This window comes from Scyliorhinus torazame, chromosome 21 (genome assembly GCF_047496885.1).
Source record: "Scyliorhinus torazame isolate Kashiwa2021f chromosome 21, sScyTor2.1, whole genome shotgun sequence".
Classification (NCBI taxonomy): domain Eukaryota; kingdom Metazoa; phylum Chordata; class Chondrichthyes; order Carcharhiniformes; family Scyliorhinidae; genus Scyliorhinus; species Scyliorhinus torazame.
In genome coordinates, this window is record NC_092727.1 from 36,054,132 (window position 1) to 36,068,776 (window position 14,645).

Consider the following 14,645-nt stretch of genomic DNA (forward strand, 5'->3'; position numbering starts at 1 on the left):
ATGTGATGGAAACAAGTTCAATCGAGGCATTCACGCCGGCATTAGATGATTACTTGAATATAAACAGTGTGCAGGGGTATGGGGAAAAGGCAGGGGAATGGCACTAAGTTATAATGCTCTTTTGGCAGCCAGTGCTGACACAATGGGCCAAATGACTTCCCTCTGCGCCGTAAGTGTAATATCCGGCATGGGACTTACGGGATAGGAATGATTGGATTGGATTGGAGTTGTTTATTGTCACATGTACCGAGGTACAGTGAAAGGTATTTTTCTGCGAGCAGCTCAACAGATCATTAAGTACATGGGAAGAAAAAGGAAGAAAAGAAAATACATAATAGGGCAACCCAACATATACAATGTAACTACATAAGCACTGGCATCGGATGAAGCATACAGGGTGTAGTGTTAATGAGATCAGTCCATAAGAGGGTCATTTAGGAGTCTGGTGACAGTGGGGAAGAAGCTGTTTTTGAGTCTGTTCGTGCGTGTTCGCAGACTTCTGTATCTCTTGCCCGATGGAAGAAGTTGGAAGAGTGAGTAAGCCGGGTGGGAGGGATCTTTAATTATGCTGCTCGCTTTCCCCAGGCAGCGGGAGGTGTAGACGGAGTCAATGGATGGGAGGCAGGTTCATGTGATGGACTGGGCGGTGTTCACGACTCTCTGAAGTTTCTTGAGGTCCTGGGCCGAGCAGTTGCCATACCAGGCTGTGATGCAGCCCGATAGGATGCTTTCTATGGTGCATTCAAATGGTCATTGGATAGACATATGGACGATAAGGGAATAGTGTAGATGGGCTTTAGAGTGGTTTCACAGGTCGGCGCAACATCGAGGGTCGTAGGGCCTGTACTGCGCTGTAATGTTCTATGTACTCTAGGTACTCTATCTGTAAAAGTTGGTAAGGGTTAATGTGGACATGCCGAATTTATTTAGTTTCCTGAGGAAGTATAGGCACCGTTGTGCTTTCTTGGTGTAGCGTCGACGTGGGTGGACCAGGACAGATTTTTGGAGATGTGCACCCCTAGGAATTTGAAACTGCTAACCACCTTGGCCCCGTTGATGCTGACAGGGGTGTGTACAGTACTTTGCTTCCTGAGGTCAATTACCAGCTCTTTAGTTTTGCTGGTATTGAGGGAGAGATTGTTGTCGCTACACCACTCCACTAGATTCTCTATCTCCCTCCTGCATTCGGACTCGTCGTTATTCGCGACCCGGCCCACAATGGTCGTATCGTCAGCAAACTTGTAGGTGGAGTTGGAACCAAGTTTTGCCACGCAGTCGTGTGTGTACAGGGAGTAGAGTAGGGGGCTAAGTACGCAGCCTTACGGGGCGCCGATGTTGAGGACTATTGTGGAGGAGGTGTTGTTGTTCATTCTTACAGATTGGGGTCTGTTGGTCAGACAACCGAGGATCCATTTGCAGAGTGGGGAGCCAAGTCCTAGGATTTGGAACTTTAATATGAGCTTGGCTGGGATTATGGTGTTGAAGGCGGAGCTGTAGTCAATAAATAGGAGTCTAATGTAGGAGTCCTTGTTTTTGAGATGCTCTAGGGATGAGTGTAGGGCAAGGGAAATGGTGTCTGATGTGGACCGGTTGCAGTGGTATGCGAATTGCAGTGGATCAAGGCGTTCTGGGAGTATGGAGGTGATGCGCCTCATGATCAACCTCTCGAAGCACTTCATTACGACTGAGGTCAGGGCCACTGGCCGGTAGTCATTGAGGCACGTTGCCTGGTTCTTCCTTGGTACCGGTATGATGGTGGTCTTCTTGAAGCAGGTGGGGACCTCGGAGTGGAGTAGGGACAGGTTAAAGAGACTTCAGTTCCTGGAGCAGGCCACAGGCTGCAGAGTTGCTGGGAGAGGTGAGTGCATACTTAAAAGAGACTTCAGTTCCTGGAGCAGGCCACAGGCTGCAGGGTTGCTGGGAGAGGTGAGTGCATATTTAAAAGAGACTTCAGTTCCTGGAGCAGGCCACAGGCTGCAGGGTTGCTGGGAGAGGTGAGTGCATATTTAAAAGAGACTTCAGTTCCTGGAGCAGGCCACAGGCTGCAGGGTTGCTGGGAGAGGTGAGTGCATATTTAAAAGAGACTTCAGTTCCTGGAGCAGGCCACAGGCTGCAGGGTTGCTGGGAGAGGTGAGCGCATACTTAAAAGTGCTTAGTTTACAGGTCGAGTGGCAGTTGGAGACTTCACTTGCTGGAGCAGGCCTATTGGCTCATTGGAAATCAGGCAGGGTACAAAAGGTGTGGCAGGAGTGCCTTTAGACATGGAGTGCTGATTGGAACAGAGTGCATCTGAGTATTGGTGAGTGACTGAGTTTGGGTGAGTGGCGAGAGAGGGCTGTGTTTTTGTTGGTGTTCGGGTTTATCCTTGAGGTTCTATCAAAACATTTTTTTTTAAAAATTATTTAACTTAATTAACTAGTTGAATATGGCTGGACAGGTGATGTGCTGTTGCTGTATGATGATGGAACTGGTGGATCCCATTGAGACCGTCAGTGACCACATCTGCAGCAACTGTTGGCTGCTCGAGGAAAGTTGGCTCAGAATTGATGAGCTGGAGACCGAGCTGCACACACTGCGGCACATCAGGGAGGGGGAAAATTACCTGGACGCTTTGTTTCAGGAGGCAGTCACACCCGGTAGAATAAGTTGTGTTAATTCGGTCAGTGGTCAGGGACAGAGTGGTGTGACTGCAAGGGAGGCAGGTAGGGGGAACCTGAGTTTAGGAGTTGAGGAGCCTCAGCCCTTGACCTTGTCCAACAGGTATGAGGTACTTGCTCCCTGTGTGGATGAGGAAGAGGGCTGTAGGGAGGATGCGTTGACTGACCACTGCACCGTGGCACAGGAAGCCATTCAAGAGGGGGGAGTAAAAAGACAAGTGGTAGTTGAAGGGGATTCTATAATTAGGGGGATTTATGGCATCCTTTGTAAGCCAGATCGTGAGTCCTGCATGGTATGTTGCCTGCCCGGTGCCAGGGTGAGGGACATCTCTGATCGGCTTGAAAGGATTTTGGAGAGGGAGGGGGAGGATCCAGTTGTTGTGGTTCACGTTGGGACTAACAACATAGGTAAGACTAGGAAAGAGGACATGTTTGGGGATTATCAAACACTAGGAACTAAATTAAAGAACAGGTCCTCCAGGGTTATAATCTCTGGATTACTACCCGAGCCACGCGCCAATTGGCATGGGGTTGAAAAAATTAGGGAAGTTAACACGTGGCTAAAGGAGTGGTGCGGGAAAGAGGGATTCCATTTCATGGGGCATTGGCATCAGTACTGGGGCAGGAGGGACCTGTACCGTTGGGACGGTCTTCAGCTGAACCATTCTGGGACCAATGTTCTAGCGAATAGGATAAATAGGTTGGTCACAAGGACTTTAAACTAGCAAGTTGGGAGGAAGGGAAGAGTAAAGCTATGGACAGTATAATGGTTAATGGAGAGCAAGGCAGCAGGTTACGTGACAGGTTATTATGTAGAGATATGGGTTCAAAGACAAGGAAAATTAGGAGAAAGGCTAAGAGGAAAAATAATTTGCGGAAAGTTACTGATCAAGGTGTTAGGATTCATAACAAAGACATAAAAAACAGCATAAGTGTACTTTACCTGAATGCTCGTAGTATACGGAATAAGGTGTATGAGTTGATGGCGCAAATCATCGTGAATGACTATGATTTAGTGGCCATTACTGAAACATGGTTAAAAGATGGTCACGACTGGGAGTTAAATATCCAAGGGTATCAGAATATACGAAAGGATAGAATAGACGGTAAGGGCGGTGGTGTAGCTTTGTTGTTTAAGGATGGCATCCGGGCAATAGTAAGGGATGATATTGGTGCTATGGAGGACAAGGTTGAATCAATTTGGGTGGAAATCAGGAATAGTAAGGCGAAAAGGTCACTGATAGGAGTAGTCTATAGGCTACCAAATAGTAACAGGATGGTAGGGCAGGCAATAAGCAAAGAAATAACGGATGCATTTAGAAATGGTACAGCGGTTATCATGGGAGATTTTAATCTGCATGTCGATTGGTTTAACCAGGTTGGTAAAGGCAGCCTTGAGGAGGAGTTTATAGAATGTGTCCGGGATAATTTCCTGGAACAGTATGTAATGGAACCTACAAGGGAACAAGCGGTCCTAGATCTGGTCCTGTGTAATGAGGCAGGATTGATTAATGATCTCATAGTTCGGGATCCTCTTGGAAGGAGCGACCACAATATGGTGGAATTTAAAATACAGTTGGAGGATGACAAGGTAAAATTAAACACTAGTGTTTTGTGCTTAAACAAAGGCGATTACAATTGGATGAAAGAAGAACTAGCTAAGGTAGACTGGGAGCAAAGACTTCATGGTGAAGCAGTTGAGGAACGGTGGCAAACCTTCCGAGCGATCTTTCTGTGTTCAGAAAAGGTTCATACCGACAAAAAAGAAAGACGGTAAAAAGGGGAAAAATCGACCATGGATATCTAAGGAGGTGAATGAGAGTATCATATTGAAGGAAAAAACATACAAAGTGGCAAAAATTAGTGGGAGACTAGAGGACTGGGAAGTCTTTAGGGGACAACAGAAAGCTACTAAAAAAGCTATAAAGAAGAGTAAGGTAGACTATGAAAGTAAACTTGCTCAGAACATAAAAGCAGATAGTAAAAGCTTCTACAAATATATAAGACAAAAAAGAGTGGCTAAGGTAAATATTGGTCCTTTGGAAGATGAGAAGGGAGATTTAATAATAGGAGACGGGGAAATGGCTGAGGAGTTGAACAGGTTTTTTGGGTCAGTCTTCACAGTGGAAGACACAAATAACATGCCAGTGACTGATGGAAATAAAGATATGATAGGTGAGGACCTTGAGATGATTGTAATCACTAAGGAGGCAGTATTGGGCAAGCTAATGGCGCTAAAGGTGGACAAGTCGCCTGGCCCTGATGGGATGCATCCCAGAGTGTTAAAAGAGATGGCTAGGGAAATTGTGAACGCACTAGTGATAATTTATCAAAATTCACTAGACTCTGGGGTGGTCCCAGAGGATTGTAAAGTAGCAAACGTGACACCACTGTTTACAAAAGGAAGTCGGCAGAAAGCGGGTAATTATAGGCCGGTAAGCTTAACTTCGGTTGTAGGGAAAATGCTGGAATCTATCATTAAGGAGGAAATAGCGGGGCACCTGGAGGGAAATTGTCCCATTGGGCAGACGCAGCATGGGTTCATAAAGGGTAGGTCGTGTCTGACTAATTTGGTAGAACTTTTTGAGGACGTTACCAATGCAGTAGATAACGGGGAGCCAATGGATGTGGTATATCTGGATTTCCAGAAAGATTTTGACAAGGTGCCACACAAAAGGTTGCTGCATAAACTAAAGATGCATGGCATTGAGGGTAAAGTGGTAGCATGGGTAGAGGATTGGTTAACAAACAGAAAGCAGAGAGTGGGGATAAATGGGTGTTTCTCTGGTTGGCAACCTGTAACTAGTGGGGTCCCTCAAGGATCAGTGTTGGGCCCGCAGTTATTCACAATTTACATAGATGATTTGGAGTTGGGGACCAAGTGCAATGTGGCAAAGTTTGCAGACGACACTAAGATGAGTGGTAAAGCAAAAAGTGCAGAGGATACCGGAAGTCTGCAGAAGGATTTGGATAGGTTAGGTGAATGGGCTAGGGTCTGGCAGATGGAATTCAATGTTGCCAAGTGTGAGGCTATCCATTTTGGGAGGAATAACAGCAGAATGGATTATTATTTAAACGGTAAGATGTTAAAACATGCTGCTGTGCAGAGGGACCTGGGTGTGCTGGTGCACGAGTCGCAAAAAGTTGGTGTGCAGGTGCAACAGGTGATTAAGAAGGCTAACTGAGTTTTGCCTTTCATTGCTAGAGGGATGGAGTTCAAGACTAGGGAGGTTATGCTGCAATTGTATAAGGTGTTGGTGAGGCCACATCTGGAGTATTGTGTTCAGTTTTGGTCTCCTTACCTGAGAAAGGACATATTGGCACTGGAGGGAGTGCAGAGGAGATTCACTAGGTTGATCCCAGAGTTGAGGGGATTAGATTATGACGAGAGGTTGAGTAGACTGGGACTGTACTCATTGGAGTTTAGAAGGATGCGGGGGGATCTTATTGAAACATATAAAATTATGAAGGGAATAGATAGGATAGATGCGGGCAGGTTGTTTCCACTGGTCGTGGAAAGCAGAACTAGGGGGCATAGCCGCAAAATAAGCAGTTGAGGCTCCTTCTTTAAACGATTTTAAGAAAAAGATTGATACCTTTCTAAAGAATAAAGGGATTCGGGGATATGGTGTACAGGACGGAGAGTGGAGCTGAGTCCATAAAGATCAGCCATGATCTCATTGAATGGCGGAGCAGGCTCGAGGGGTCAGATGGCCTACTCCTGTTCCTAGTTCTTATGTTCTTATGTTAAAAATGTCCGCGAATACCTCTGCCAGCTGGTCCGCGCACGCTCTGAATGCACGACCAGGGATCCCGTCCGGGCCCGTCGCCTTCCGAGGGTTCACTTTCAGGAAGGCCAATCTGACTTCGGAAGCCATGATGGTGGGTATGGGTGAATTATGGGCTGCTGGGGCACTCGACAGCGGATTGTTGTCCGCTGTCGAGATAATTAGCGGATGATTATCTTCACAGTGGTTCTCGCAGACTACGAGCTCCCCTGCTGAGGAGTGGAGGAACTGCATTCAGCTATGTATAAAAGGTTAGCCGGTAAGGCACTGACCGAGGAGAGACCTGGCAAGGATCTACCAGGTGCTGTACGTAACGTAATGGCAAATAAACTAAAGTTTGTTATTCTTACTCGGTGTGGACTCCCCGTGTCCTTCTTAAAGTAACAATTCTGTGATTCTGATACTGTGATTTGCATTTGGTCGGAGCCAAAGCGTTTTCATTTCAATGAATCCAACATATACACTGCCCACAAATCATAACAATTTAATGTCAAACTACAGGAGTTTTGAAAAATCGTGAGAAGCAGAAATGTTAAAACTGATAAGCTGCTGTTGCTAATAAAATATGTGCCATGGGGGCCAGGTAATGTTTATGGTGTGGGAGAGGGGGTTGAAAGGAATCAAACAGAAAGGACTAAATAAGCCAAAGCAATACGGTCAGTATCAAGAATGGCAGAGGCAAAAGCCCAACTTTGAATGTACAGAAACATTTCTGAACTTGAATCTAGTTTTTAAAAGTCAGTGAATTCTTACCGTACTATTTTTACCTCCTGCAATTCTTTTGAGAGTGGAGGTAGGTGCTTGGACAATGAAACGTTCAAGTATGTTCAGAACATCCAGTGTGAGCCAATGGTTTTTGCCTTTACCTTTTCCTGAGGAGGAGAACATGCAGTGTTAATTATCCTGATTGCTGCAACAGGCTCAAGATGGACAGTAAGGACTTTGGCTTCTCAATATATCATCAACGCTGTTATTTTTTTGTCAGGCAAATAGCAGAAGGAACTCAAGTACCTCTACACTAAGATGGTGCAGGAGAAAATTCTTAAGATAGAATATCTTGATATCTTGGGCAGCACGGTAGCATTGTGGATAGCACAATTGCTTCACAGCTCCAGGGTCCCAGGTTCGATTCCGGCTTGGGTCACTGACTGTGCGGAGTCTGCACATCCTCCCCGTGTGTGCGTGGGTTTCCTCCGGGTGCTCCGGTTTCCTCCCACAGTCCAACGATGTGCAGGTTAGGTGGATTGGCCATGATAAATTGCCCGTAGTGTCCAAAATTGTCCTTTCGTGTTGGGTGGGGTTACTGGGTTATGGGGATAGGGTGGAGGTGTTGACCTTGGGTTTGGTGCTCTTTCCAAGAGCCGGTGCAGACTCGATGGGCCGAATGGCCTCCTTCTGCATTGTAAATTCTATGATTGGCAGCCCTTCGCTAAACGTTCACTCCCTCCACCATTGATGAACAGTTCATCTACAAGATGCACTGCAGGACTCACCAAGGTACCTTAGGTAGCACTTTCCAAACCCACAACCATTACCATCTAGAAGGACAAGGGCAACAGATTCATGGCAACACCACCACCTGGAACTTCCTCTCCACGTCACTCACCAAGCTGATTTGGGAATATATCACCATTCCTTCACTGTTGCTGGGTCAAAATCCTGGAACTGTCTCCCTAACTGCACTGTCGGTTTATCTACACCACGGAAACTACAACCGTTCAATGTAACAGCTCATGACCACCTTCTCGAGGGCAATCAGGGATGGAAAATTAATGCTGGCCTAACCAGCAATGCCCACATCGACGCATTCATGAAAGAGCTTTGAATATATTTGGTTTCATTTTGGCACAGAGAAATACTTGCTTTCTGGAACAGATTTGGCTCCTGTTGGAACACTGCAGTCTCTGGCTGGATGTCTTCAAAAGCTGTTTTAACTGGTTTGTTTCAGCTTCCCCCTTGTCCTCAGGCAAGTCTGCACCGCTTCAAATACTATTAATCTTTTTTGTTTACTATCCTATTGTGAGAGCAAAATACCTTACTTGTGTACTAAAGGGTAGCTAAATCAGAACTCAACTCAAAGGTTTTCTCAAAATACCTGAATGCCTTAACTCCACCAGCAATGACATCACCTCCCCTAGCTGAAAATAAAGTAACTCCACAGGAACTCCCCTAATCAAACAACAGTGCATTAGCCCGAGCTTTTTACTCTGGTCAATTTCATCTCTGGCGCCTAAAAGCTTTCTGGTCTTGGAAAACAATATTCTTTTAAAAACATGACTACTACAGTCAAACACACTCCAACCCGGGCTTTTAACCCTTAAATTACTAAATGTAAATAATCGAATATTTCTAAAACCCTGCATTCATCACAGAGCAAGTGCAGGAATTTGTAGATGACAGTTAATGCGGGAACAATTTGCTGCTGTCCATCTTGGTGCTCTGTAGACCAACGTCAGTTTTTAAAATTAATATTGACGTAAGGACTTGTAAAGTAATATCGCAATAGGGACACATTATAAAACTGTGACATGCTAACAACTGACATCAGTTGACCCTGGGACCTTGGTGACTGTAACATATATCTAATATATGCTTTTCTGCACATGATATGACCTGACCAGGTGGAAGTTTTGTGTCCAATTTTCTTCTACACCTGAATGATATAAGGAAGGACTTGCGCATGTGCAGCACACCCTCAGTACTTCTCAAAATCCTCACAACCAACCAATTGCTTTAAAAGTGCTTTCAAAGTGTAATTTTTATTTAATAGGCAACTTTCGCGGTCAACTTGTACACATCAAATCCCTGTGAACAATAGATAAGATGAATGGACACTTTGTTATTCCTTTGAACAACTGTTGGTTGATGGAAAAATACCGAATGGCATTGGAGAACTTCCTACAGATTTGTGAAATATTTTCTCTAAGTAATGTCAGGGGATTGTGCTCATTTAGACTGGCAGATAATTCCTGACCTAACAATTTATTTGAAAGGTAGTGCACTTCCTTCAGTATTGCTCTGGGCTGTCATTGTGCTCAAGTCTTTGAAGTGTTACCAATGAAACCACGCAGACACATTTAAGGATTCCATAGAGCGTATGAACAAAATGTCAAGGTAATTGGTGGGTAAAATTTCAAATCCTCCAGTCTCTTGCAAAAGTGAACAAGTGATTCATGATTGACCAGGTATGGAACGGACCAAATAAAAAGTGTGGTGGTAACATCTGCAAGTCTGCAACAATTATTATTCATATGATTGCATTTGCGCAAATATAATTACTGCTTTTATTACAATTATGATGATATAGGAGAGGTGCAAATTTCATCAGACAAAGATATAAATTAGATTATCTTAGCTCCAATTGCTCACTGTGATCTGGAATACTTCAGTGGTGGTTAATTGCTCAAATTAAATTGGCCTGTCCATGTAAGGCCGATATTCAAGTGGAGAAGTGGTTTGAATTAATACATCCTGCAGTCAATTGGAAACTAATTGCTGACAACTATTTCATTGGATTCACCTTTATGGACATCCCAGACTCTCAAGATGAATAAAGATGGCAGAAAATAATTGTTTCCCACACCCCTCTCCCCTCAGTTATTTTCTACTTGCTCAGTTGAAGTGCGATATTTTAGAAATCCAGAATATGATACCTGGAAGTGATACTGAAGAATGACATGTTGTAGACAAGACGATTGATCATGAATATTTTCTCCATCTTTGGTCCAATCCATAACAACAAAAACTTATATTTATAACATAGCTCTAAAGTAATAAAACATCCCAAGACATTTCACGGGCACATTATAAAACAAAATAGTTGTTCAGTCATAGAGAACTTGAGTATTGCTGAAAGAAGAGACATACTGTCAAAGCTTTTCATCGTGCACTCATCAGGACAGACGCAAGATGTCAAATTTCAAAGGGAGCAACAATTTATCCTGAATGAGGAAAGGGTGCTGACTGCTTGGCAAGTATACCTTGATTGGATGAGCCATTGGCACGGAGAGTGCCCAAGGTAAGCATTGTTCTCCAAGCTTTCGTTGAATTTGAAAAAAGGCGCAGTGTCTGGACAGGTTCCTTTTGCCTACAGAGGGTCGGTCTCAACATATAAATATATGTAGCTTTTAGCAAGCTTAAGTGAGTCACATTGCGAGCTCAACTGATAACTGTAAAATAGCATAGTCGGGATTGGTGCTGTCCAATTGTGGAATCACATCTGACATTAGACGTGATGTACTGAGTCTGGCAAGCATGTCTGGCTGTGTATACTCAGGACTCTGTCTACTGTCAACAGCAGAAGGGAGGTGCTAATAGTACCATCAGCCGGTCATTTGGGAGATGTCTCCAATGTAATTGGTATGATTGTCAACACCCTTCAGCCAGATTTTATTTAAGGGCATGATGGAAAGAAAGGGCCTTGTTCACAAGAGAACATATTTCCAATGGGAGATGCATTCAAGAGTGGTGAGAGTTGATCCACTGGCAGAGACAACAGGGTCAGTAGAGGGAAAGATTGAGTTGGATAGAACAAAGATTGACAGGATGAGCCCCCAGCAAGGCACACCATTCCAGTTATACCTTTTCCTTGGTCGGGATTTTTTTTCCCTGGTTTTCTCTCATAGGATGTTGGTTTCCAGGTGCTCATTCCAGCCCCTGATGTCTTTGTGTAAATATCTTCAACCCACTTATAAATCTGCTTCCTGCTGCCTGGGATAAGTTGATCATATTTTTCATTTAAGAATCTCATCCTGCAGTATATAGTGTTGAAACAGAAAAATCAATGTCTGTAATAATAACAGTGAGAAAAAATGGAAAGACATTTTTCCAAATTAGATCGAAAGATAATGATTTTAAAGTTGATTATCTATGTATTTGGTGACAATGGGCGTCATTCTCCGACCCCCCGCCGGGTTGGAGAATCGCCAGGGGCTGCCGTGAATCCCGTCCCCGCCGGTTGCCGAAGTCTCCGGTACCGGATATTCAGCGGGGCGGGAATCGGGCCGCGCCGGTTGGCGGGCCCCCCCGCTGGATTCCCCGGCCCGGATGGGCCGAAGTCCCGCTGATAAATTGCCTGTCCCGCCGGCGTGGATTAAACCACCTTTTGAACGGCGGGACAAGGCGGCGCGGGCGTGCTCCGGGGTCCTGGGGGGGACGCGGGGCGATCTGGCCCCGGGGGTGCCCCCACGGTGGCCTGGCCCGCGATCAGGGCCAACCGATCCGCGGGCGGGCCTGTGCCATGGGGGCACTCTTTCCCTTCCGCCTCCGCCACGGTCTCCACCATGGCGGAGGCGGAAGAGAGTCCCTCCACTGCACATGCGTGGGAAACTGTCAGCGGCCGCTGACGCTCCCGCGCATGCACCGCCCGGGAATGTCATTTCCGCGCCAGCTGGCAGGGCAACAAAGGCCGTTTCCACCAGCTGGCGGGGCGGAAATTCCTCCGGCGTCGGCCTAGCCCCTCAATGTTGGGGCTCGGCCCCCAAAGATGCGGAGCATTCTGCACCTTTGGGGCGGCGCGATGCTCGTCTGATTGGCGCCATTTTGGGCGCCAGTCGGCGGACATCGCACCGTTTCGGGAGAATTTCGCCCTATATAAGTGAAAAAAATAATATTCTCCACCCATAAACTTGAAGGTGCTCGGGCTGGGTTAATCTTCAGTTTGGGAACAGATTGATTTTAGACAGTCTCAACTATTTTGCAGTCAACAATTTTACTTACTGACTCCCCTCCGTCATAAATATGGAAAATGATTTCTGGATTTTGCTGTGTGAGAACTTACAACTTATTTGAACTTTGGCTCTGGGCGAGAACTTTACATTCCCATTATCTGCCTTCTTGTTTAAATGATGGAATCATGTGTGTTTTGTAAAATTCATGCACTACATGACAAGGCTAGAAACCATTCTAAAAGGCTAGCCTTGTCTTGTACAGCATGATGTGGTTCGTTCACTAATGGTAGTGGTGCCTTTTTGATATGAAATAGAGTAGAGGGTAGTGTTATGAGCCAGGGTTTAGAGAATCCCAAAGTGAACCATGGAATTCACCTGACCCACAACTTTTAATAGATTGTGGTATGGGGAGCACACGGCCCACTCTACAGGTGTGGTACAGCAGAAATGGAAAAGTATTTTTTAAAGCAAAACAATGTTTATTCTATGAACTCAAGTTAACCTTTTTAAAACAAACAGTGAATATCTTAGCAACCATTAATTCAAAGATACCCCCTAAAGAATACAACACTAAGTAATCTGTATGCTGTCCTTTTATACCCAAAAGACTTACAAACCTTTAAACAGAAGCACATCAGAGTTTACATTCAATACTGAAAACATTTATAATTCTGAATTCACCAAATGATTAAGAGATAGTCTTTCATGGTAGAGAGCTCAACAATACAGCTGCTTTGGCTGACTTAAGCTGCAACACACTGAAAAACGAAACCAAAAAGACAGACACACCCAAGCTTTTCTCAAAGTGAAACTAAAAAGCAGAACCAGAGCTCAGCTCCACCCACACTCTGACACCACTGCAGTAACATGAGCAGCTAAACATTTCTTAAAGCGACATTCTCATGACAGTAGCAGCTTCCCCAGAACAGATAGGTTTCAAATTGCAGTCCACAAATTCAAGAAGGTTGATGATAGGAAACATGAAAATCACAAGAGGATTTGATTTTCCAAATGTGCACGGAGTTGAGAATGATTCCAGGGCCAGTTTACCTCAGGTGGCTGCACAGCTGGTTTGTAATAAAAAGCAAGGCATGGGTTCAATTCCCGTACCAGCTGAGGTTATTCCTGAAGGCCCCACCTTCTCGACCTTGCCCCTCGCCTGAGGTGTGGTGATCCTCAGGTTAAATCACCACCAGTCAACGCTCCCCTTCAAAGGGGAAAGCAGCCTATGGTGACTTTACTTTTACGATTCAGGAGTAGCAGTTGGCCCCAGCCTATCTTTTGGTTCGGGATGATGCATGGTTTTAGGGAACTTCAGAAAAGGAAATATAGGAGTATATTAAAACATTTTTAAAATATTTACATGAGAATACTGATTTATTTCAACATAGAGAGGCCTGCTTCACTTACAGTTCCACCAAATTGTAATGAGTAACATTAAGACTGAATGACTTGATACAGCCTGGACTCAGATCGCCAATAGCCTCGTTAAAATCTTTAAGGTAATCAGTGATATTTCCTGGAGCACTGAGGTTGTTCTTTAGGTCATTTTCCCATTCTTGACATCTTCCTGCTCCCTGCAATTTACAATATGCAAACCATTTAATAATCCTGCGTTATGATCTGGAAGGAGTTAATTGCCGCACAAACCAAATCTCAATGGGAAATGTGGCCCATGTATCACAACTTTTCATTATTTGACAACGAGAATATAAGTCAACCAAATTCAGAAGCCACAAATTCCAGAACCACTTTTGGGATTTAAAACATGAAATGAAAACATTTATTAATAAAGGATAGAACATAAGCACACAGATTACATTTACATACTCAAAATTTATCTTGCAAAACATTGCCCCCAAAAGATACCCTAATTGATCAGCACAGCAGCACAGTGGTTAGCACAGTTGCTCCTCAGCTCCAGGGCTCCAGGTTTGACTCCCGACTTAGGTCACTGTCTGTGCAGAGTCAGCACATTCTCCCCGTGTCTGCGTGGGTTTCCACCAAGTGCTCCAGTTTCCTCCCACAGTCCAAAGATGTACAGGTTAGGTGCATTGGCCACGCTAAATTGCCCTTAGCGTCCAAAAAGGTTGGGTGGAGTTGATGGGTTATAGGGGTAGGCTGGAGGTGTGGGCTTAAGCGGGGTGCTCTTTCCAAGGGCTGGTGCAGACTCGATGGGCCAAAAGGCCCCCTTCTGCACTGCAAATTCTATGATTTTATGATTCTATGATTCTATGATCAGATTCAAGTAAACATCAATCAGGCAACAACCCCTTATAAAAGCAAATTACTGCAAATGTTGGAATCTGAAACAAAAATTGAAAATATTGGGCAATTTCAGCAGGTCTTGAAGTGTTGGGTACTCTAATACACAGACGCACCAACACGGTTGCGAATGGTACAACGCAGTTTTATTTCAATGAACTATTAAAATATTAAACTCTGGTATTCAGCACATGGTGAACCTCTGAGTGGCTGGCAATGAGGTCTGTGCCCTGAGCCCTCTCCTGCTCGAGTCCCCAGGAAGTGTC

At 44.8% G+C, this 14,645-nt stretch overlaps 1 protein-coding gene across 3 annotated transcripts in view; it reads right to left on the bottom strand.

The window, feature by feature from the left end:
• Positions 1–14,645, bottom strand: part of LOC140398254 (otoancorin-like) — a 164,977-nt gene that overhangs the window by 110,199 nt on the left and 40,133 nt on the right. For all 3 annotated transcript variants that reach the window (XM_072486700.1, XM_072486699.1, XM_072486702.1), the window contains 3 exons: positions 13,525–13,691; positions 11,027–11,196; positions 7,199–7,317 (listed from right to left, as the gene is read on the bottom strand). In XM_072486700.1, the coding sequence (XP_072342801.1) occupies positions 7,199–7,317; positions 11,027–11,196; positions 13,525–13,691 (456 nt within the window). The remainder of the gene's footprint in view (positions 1–7,198; positions 7,318–11,026; positions 11,197–13,524; positions 13,692–14,645) is intronic.